General features: G+C 33.6%; 1 protein-coding gene across 3 annotated transcripts in view; it reads right to left on the bottom strand.

The window, feature by feature from the left end:
* fnbp1b (formin binding protein 1b) overlaps nucleotides 1-703 on the bottom strand; it is an 81255-nt gene extending 80552 nt beyond the window's left edge. For all 3 annotated transcript variants that reach the window (XM_081391794.1, XM_081391786.1, XM_081391788.1), the window contains exon 1: nucleotides 342-703. In XM_081391794.1, coding sequence (XP_081247920.1) covers nucleotides 342-365 — 24 coding nt within the window. In that variant the 5' untranslated portion in view covers nucleotides 366-703. The remainder of the gene's footprint in view (nucleotides 1-341) is intronic.
* Between the last annotated feature and the right edge of the window lie 8064 nt (nucleotides 704-8767).

Raw genomic sequence — 8767 nt, 5'->3', positions numbered from 1 at the left:
TATATTGGTATGTATTGGGGTTGTCAATGAACACACACATACATACATACATACATACATACATACATATATACATGCATACATACATACATACATTATATATATATATATATATATATATATATAATGCAAATATACTGCACAAAATATACTGAGTTGCTGAGCGTTATATATGTATTATACATACGCGCACTCTCTTTGTGTTTACTATATACACGCGCACGCTCAATTTAAGATGTATACAGATGCAGTTCCAGTGCACATATACACTGGTGTCCGTGAACCCGTTATCAGAGCCCTTGGCCGAGATACCGGACCCCCGTGGCGCGGTGTGAACTCACCCATAGCTCGGTTCCCCAGCTCATGGTTTCCGCGCGTTCTTCCCGTAATAATCCACGATTCGTGCGTTCGGATGCGTGTTGGTACTCCAAAGCACAGCAGCAGCAGCACAAAGTCCGTGTGTGTCGCTCCTCGGTTTCTGCGCGAATGAACGTGCGCGTGTGTTTGCGTGGGGGGTGGGTGTGTGTATGTGTATGTGTGTGTCTCTGGAGGCTTCGAGTACTGCCCCTCTCTCAGTTCTTCCTGATATGAGAAGAGCGCCTAAAAAGCGGTGACTTTGCACGCTCGTTTCCTGAAAATGGCTCAGAACCGCATAAGCATCATGTTCAAATACACAGTCAGTCACAGTCACTCTCAGAGAGACAGACGCAGAGCTCGGCCACGCGCCTCACGGCCCCGGTGACAGCTGCACTGGCGGGAGCGCGCACGCCGTAGAACGCGGATCGGGAAAAAATCGATAAGTGATGATAATTCACTCGCTGGACAGATGGCGAGCCTGTCCAGAACAATAAGAGCTAGTTTTTATTTCTCGTGGTATCCAATGTTTCCATTTGGGTGTTGGAAAGTGTTGTTTACATATATAAATAATTCATAAATATTTCAAATAATGTTGAGATTTCAATGACTGCGAAATATTGTGAGATCGTTATGTGAAACAGGCATAAATATATAATAATAATCTAATGTATAACATGGGGTTTGATATAAATGGCTAACTGTAGGCTAATTAAGGAATCAAAACACGGTGGGCAGATTTTACTGTAAAAATATATACAAAGTGTAAATTATAATTGCAGAGTGATGTGAATTAATTTCGGATTGTGCCAGATTATTTCAGAGATCGACTCTCTGCACAATGGCAAAACTTTTTTTATAAATGTTTGGAAGATTTACATTACTGAATGAAGAAATTTGCAGTCATCTCTGCAATGCACTCATAAACTGATGAAATGTGATTTTGGCAGGAGCACGTGAATGATGACAGCTGCTGCTGACGAGTCCAGGGTAAAAAAACAAGCGTGTGGTTAATATGTGAATCAATGTTCTTTAAATTTATTGATATGAATGCTACCTGTAATAAAAAAAAAAAAAAAAAAAAAAAGCGTGTGGCGCCATCTAGTGGACAGAAGCCTTCATGGCGCAAGCACGGTCTAGAGACTCTAGACTAGGAAATTATTGTTTTTAATACCAAACAAATTTATTGAAGCACATATTCGAGTGAAATTGATCCACTTCATCCACAACCTTTGTTTAATACCGGCTTAATAAACCCTAAATCGTTAAATTGTCCCTGCGTTTTATTGATGTGTTTTTAGTTTATTCAAGTTCAAGTACTTTTATTTAGGGCCTAGCGCATTTAAAAACATCCACAAGACTGACCAAAGTGCTGTACCAAGTATAGTTCTGAATTAAGGGTTAATGTGTAACCATGAATTATAAATAAATAACATTTAAATTGCAGCGCAATAAAAACTTAAATTTTAAGTATGTTTCAGTTTTTAGTATGTAATTGTTTGTGTACCGCTCTTCTTTTCATCTCTAGCATTTAGTTACCAAACGACCTTCAGACTTTCTTTTTCACTTTAGCCATTATTTTGAAAAGATTTTGTTTCTGTTTTTTAGTTTTTATGCCTCATACACAAGCCTGCTTTTGCTCTGGCCGCTGCAGAAGGTTTTAGCACGTAACCTACTAATGTAAATTTGACTAACTATAATTAGGGCTAAACAGTATTTTTAAATGATATGCAGAATATAATGAGGTATATAAGTAACATTAATTTATGACAGGTTTTTGAACACTTGACTTAAGCATTTATTGACACTGGAAATGAATGTCCTGCTTTAAATAATAGTAAAACACAGAGACAGTGATAATAAAATACTATACTCTTAATCTTTAATCAGTTTATTACAGAGTTTCAAATTCAAATGCTGAAGGCATCCACAATATGAAGCCTATCAAACCATCTCACTGTATGTTGATTTTTTTAAAACATATGCATTTGTTGACTTTACTCATAATTTATCTGATATTTATATATATATAAAAAGATGGAAGATCAGTATTTACAGAATTGAAAGAGTTTTGTCAAATGTCAAGACAATGTCAAATTGAAGTTTGTAAGTTTACAGATACAGAGATTTTATTAATGAGAGTGAGAGAGCTAAAGTAATATGAAATAAAGCATCATAATTGAATGTTTCCTCTCTTAAAGCTATACATAAACAAATTTAAGTTCCTTTATTTATCTAGATCTAACCAGAGCTTTTGATACAGTGAATCATGAATTGTTACTTCAAAAACTGTACAGATATGGGATTAGAGGAGTGGCTTTTTCCTGGCTCCAGACTTATCTGAAGAATAGATCACAGTATGTCCACACCAATGGCACCGATTCCAAGCTGCTGACAATTACCTGTGGGCTGCCACAGGGGTCAGTGTTGGGTCCGTTTTTGTTTCTTATGTATATAAACGATCTTTGCTTAGTTTCAAAAACATCAAACCTTATTTTATTTGCTGATGACACCAGCATGCTTAGTTGTGGTAAAAATTTAGAAGTATTGATAGATATAGTAGAAAAACAATTATCATTGTTAAAGAAGTGGTTTGATTCTAATAAGTTAAATAAAACCAAATTTATAGTTTTCGGAAATCGTGCCATTGATGTGTGTACAAATTTAAGAATAAATGATACTGAGATAGAACAAGTGAATGAAATAAAACTTCTTGGAGTATTTTTACAAAATAAGCTTAGCTGGAAGCCCCATATAAACTATATCAAGGCAAAGCTATGTAAATCTCTTGCAATAATATCCAAAGTTAAAGAACTTTTAAATGACAAAAATTTATATATTTTATACTGTTCCCTGGTTCTCCCGTACATGACCTATGGTCTAGAAGTCTGGGGAAACGCTTATAAAACCAATCTTAATCCAATAAGTATCATTCAAAAAAGAGCTATCCGCATTGTGAATAAAGTTGATTACAGGGCCCATACAAATGAGCTCTTCATTAAACTAAAAGCACTAAAATTGAAGGATTTGGTCGAGTTTAAAACAGCACAATTTATGTATAATATAAGCCATAATAGGTTACCAGTGCATATCCAGGGATTGTTCAGAAAACGAGATTGTGTTTATAATTTCCGAAAGGAAGAAATGTTTCAAAAAACATATGTGAGAACGAGTGCAAAGCAGCATTGTGTTTCTTTTGTTGGGATTAATGTGTGGAGTAAGTTGGACCAAGAGCTAAAAGACTGTAAAAACTTAATTCAATTTAAAATTCTTTTGAAGAAATCAATTATAAAAAAATACATTGAGAATGGATGCTAAGGATGTAAATGGATGCTGGGGATGTTTGTTGAAAAAAAGGAGAAAAAAGAAATGTATAATTTCATGTATAAGACATTGGCAGCTTTAATGATTATGTTTTGTAATGCACTGGGATAGGCGCAATAAGCTTTTGCTTCTGCCTATTCCATTTCAGACTTTATGTAGATTTATGTCATCATTTGTTAAATGTTTAAATGTCTGAATAAAAAATGTTTGATTGATTGATTGATTTTTCAAGTGTCAATCAATGGAGATGTCAGTTATCATGTATAATGTAAAATGTCGTGTATGCATAAACCCAAAGATCAACAGTTTAAAGAAGAGAGAAAATCACTGGCACTGGCATATACTGGCAACAACATGTACTTCTCAGGTATCTGATTTGTCACATAATTAGGATGATATTCTACTCATTTATTTACACAATTACTTGATTAACAAGAACTTGTTATTTAGTATTATAGTATATTTAGCATTGTTGTTAAGAGAACAATACTCAATCTGAAAACAAGAAAGAAAACGACTGAGTCAAGCGTATTCTTTTGTTCTTCCTGTTCTTCCACATGTGCTTTTGTTGATTCAACAGAAAATAAAAAGCAATGTACAGGCAACAGATAACAATAAACTGTGTGCATGCTTTGTGAAATTGTAATGTGTATCTTAAAAAAGCACAGCTCCAAATGTGCAGCCATGAAGGAAACACAAAATGATTAACAGTAAAAATAAAGTTGCTGAGGATGGTGATCAGACCCAAAGATTGTTGTTATACAAAGACAGTCGTATAACTTATGAATGGGAGAAAGTGCAAAGAGAAATATATCAGAAAAAGTGGCGCCCATGCAGGATTCCCCATTCTTGGTCTTGGAGGTCTGAAATAGCTAAATGGATTGGAGGTGTTGCAAATATGTCCACCGACTGAACAGACTTTCATTGAAAGTGACTTTGCAGAACCTTCGTCACAAACTGTAGTTTAAGGCCCTGTTGTTTTCTAAAGCAGCATGATTACTCGCTGTCAAATAGGCTAAAGTGCTAAAATACATTCTTCAATATTAGGATCACTTCATATCATCATAGCTGCTAGAAACAAACTGGCCTCATCCTGGACCCTCTCTGGCACAGCAGAACGAGACTCTGCAGCTCAATCATGAAAGACTGAAGATAGAAAAAAAAAAAAAAAAAAAAAGGTTATCTTCAAATACACTGTAAATGCAAACATCGTATTTAATTAAAAATAGTAAATTGACCTTAATCATTTTTTTTCAACCTGCTATTAACACTCACTTTTAGTAAGTTACTTGTACTTTGAGGTTGAAAAATTGTACCAGCTCAGTCTACTTGAGCTGGATTCATTTAGAAAAAGTAAGTTTATGACCTGTGGGCATGCGCAGATCAGTCCTCTCTACGCTAGACAGCGATATATGGCCACGCCAAGACTCACCCTTCAATAGCTACTATTGGCTGAAGGTGAAAACCGTAATTTTAAGCCACCATTGTGGCGATTAGTGTTTGTTTTAGTTGGGCTCTTGACCCTTAGCCCTATATCATTAATTTAACCTTTTGTTCAGCTGCTATACCTGAGTTATAACAGCCAGATGAACAAACAGAAAAGGTGATCTGATGGTGATGGTTGTGTTTTAACATAATAGTTATTTCACAATCATTTGACCTAATTCACTGAACTCATATAGTTTAGAGTTAATTTCTGAGTTAGGTTTACTTTATTAATTATAGCAGCACTGATCTAGTACAGGATACTTTTTTTAGCCATTTCTATGAAATCCAAATAATCAAATAAATAATAAAAAAAAACTTTCTTGCTTTTTTTTTTCTTTTTTTATGTAGGCACACACAGACATCAAGAATTAGCGTATGAATCTCAACAATGGTGACAAACAGATCACCCCTGATCATAAGCTCATTATTTATTCATGCAGCAATGCATGATGGGAGCCATGAATGAGTTTTGATTGGTTGCACCCAGAATGCACTGCAACATGCTTTATAATTGTCACCATTGTTCAGATTCACAGGCTGATTCTTGATGTCAATGTGACTAAAAATAAAATTAAATTTTTTTTGTATAATGGAAACTTTTAAGAAATTCTAAATATTATGCTGTACAAGGACAGTGCTATAATTAATAAAGTAAACCTAACTCAGAAATTGGTTTCTTTAATTTAAGTAAACTTGAAAAATGAGTGAGCAGAACTAAAAGTGTTTAGTTGTAGGTATTTAGTAATTCTAAGTGGGGTTAAATTTATATCAAGCAATCCACACAAAATGAAAAAACTAAGTTAACACTAATCATGACTATTAAGTTACATGAACATAAAAAAAACGTGCTAGTGGTACTACTTGATTTAGTACTGCACACTTAAAATAAACAAGCTTTTCTAACTCACTAATCTTAAGCTTACTTTGCTTAATTTTTTTGAGGCAACGAGTTTGCATACTTTTTTTAAGTAAGGTCAACTAATTACATTTTACAGTGTACAGTTCATTACAGATGCATAGCAGGTCCCATCAACTTCATTATTAATGTAGTAAAAATTTGAAAATAATATAAATGGAAGATAAGACTTTGCCATGTGTTCATCCGCTACATGTAAAATAAAACACTTACAATTTGCTATGCGCTATCAGATATTGCATGCTGTCCCATTTATCAAGTTTCAGTGTGTTTGCTTCTATTGATCCCTGGGATTTTGACTCTTCCTGTTTGTTCGTCTCCTCGTTGTTCTCATAATTCTGATGATCAAACTTTAGTTTGCTGGGTATTATTTTCTTCCCACCTTGTCTTGCAATTTCCACTTCATATTTGTCTGTTTTAAAAAACAGATTTCATCAATTGTAACACATTTTTTATAATCTTCCAACAATATTCTATAAAATCAAGATGTTTAAGTGATGGATATATGCACCAGAGGTTCGTACCAGGTTATTTTCTCAGTCTCATGTACATGAAAATGTACATGAAAGATATCGGTTTTCATCAGATCATTTTAAGGCACATGTTAAAAATGCATCCATTTGTAAGTATTACAATCCTGTATGAAGTATATAGTGAATGTGAAAACCTAAAACTCTGCTGTGACGTTCATTAGGTGGTCACGCTTTTGTTAATGTTTGGGACATAAAATGTTTTATGAATGTCTGTTTAATTTATTTATAGTGTCAAAACACAAAACAATAATCACTTTAATCACAATGGCTTTTATTTAATCAAAATAAAATAAATTTAAATAAATTGTTCGAGATTAATCAGTTGCTTAAAAAAATGAAACAGGAAGTTTGGTATAGTCCAGTCATTTTATGAAAAAAGGTTGGACAAATTGCAAATTTTTGTGTCCTCAATATGTCCTGAGTAAGGGAGAGAGAAAAAAGCCCAGAAGAATCCCATTAGGGGAAAGTTTTAAAAAAGACCCAAATATAGCCTATTCATACGCCTATTCATTCCTTTTCTTACGGGAATAAGGTAAAAAAATTCATCTTTAGATGGGCCAGTGACAAATAAGGTTTTCAACTGATAAAAAATTCAAATAGGTTAAAACTGCACGTCAAAGTAGTTGTTATCTTTATGGGGATGTTTTTTATTTATTAGTAAAATCTCAATTTTAAACAATGTATTTTAAGCAGTTTAACTGTGAATCATCTGACGGCAGTCAAAATGTCATACGGGATAACGTTGATGCATTTTCTAAATATTATGATATTAAAACTTTTCAAATCAATAATACTTAATGAATATATAAAGTGATGCAGTAAACAATATTTAGAGCTCAGGAAAAAAAAATTTGCACAACTTTTTTTTCTCATTATATTGTGATTTCTTTAAACGTGACCCTACTTGTTCAAGTTCTTAACCCACATTTTAACACTGCAATGTGATTTAAAATGCAAAATGTCTGAAAATGTTTTACAGGACTTGGTAACATGTTATTATTGTTTCCTCAACTCCATGAAGTGAAATTATGCATTTCATTGGAAAAAAACAGCGTTATCCCGCCTGACTTAAATTGTTACTAGGTATGACGCCATATGAGTTAACACATGAATTGTCATTTTTACAACACTTACACATAATAATGTTCATAAATAATGAATGTTTATGTTATGCAATGTTTTTCTAAGGAAATTAATTAGGCTATAAAGAAATACAGATGTGGTTTTCAGTGTGTAAACTGTTACACACAAACTCAGTGTGGTTTCTTCCCAGATTTGGCAAATACAAATACATTTAAAAAATTTTTTTTTCATGTTTATGAAAATCAAAACAGCACAACTTTTCAACATTAGGTTTAATTTAGTACTGAAAAGTACCTTGAACCATTTTATTGATGATCATAGTCACTCTATACATCAATATTCATAAATAATGTAAAGGGTTAAAGTAAGCGATCTTCACTCATTTCACTGAACATCATTTATTTGAACAACAGATTTACAAAAGCATGTAATTGAACAACATATTTATAAAGAAAAATCTTATTAATGGGTTGAAGTGCCTTGAATCACTAAATTTCATTAAATGAACACTACATTTTTTATAGACATTGTCTAAAATAACAGAAGAATTTAGAATTAAAGCTGCAAGCAGCATTTATCGGGGTTCAAGCATTTAAGGCCTTTAAGCACATAAGCATTTAAGACATTAAGTTTTATTTAGAAAGCTTTTAACCACTGAAATAATAGATGGAAAAGTCCATTTACACCCAATACAGGCAATTTACTAGGAAATATGTGGTTTTCAAAGCTTTTTGACAGTTATAGCGCCACCTATCGTCCGATCTACATGAAATTTTGCTTGCTTTTTTAGAATGTTATGTCGGCTCATAAATTTTCGAGTTTTCCTTTAGGATTTATAGACTTTCTTTTATAGAAAGCCAAGCCCCTTTTCTAAATGACCCTGTTATAGCCAACCAAATGCAAAAGTTCAACTTTTTTCAATAATTATTGATCTAGAGTGTCCAGAGAATTCGCTCCGTGCACAAAATGGCGACCGTTGACGTTTCGAACTTGAGTGTGTGGGCCAGTACTTCCGGTGAAAACTTCCGGTGATCTGACAGCCAGAGCGGGAGGCAGCGAGAGCGAGAGA

This window comes from Scardinius erythrophthalmus (assembly GCF_964197995.2).
Source record: "Scardinius erythrophthalmus genome assembly, chromosome: 17".
Classification (NCBI taxonomy): domain Eukaryota; kingdom Metazoa; phylum Chordata; class Actinopteri; order Cypriniformes; family Leuciscidae; genus Scardinius; species Scardinius erythrophthalmus.
Note: the sequence above shows the minus strand (reverse complement) of the source record. Positions and strands in the feature narration are given on the sequence as shown.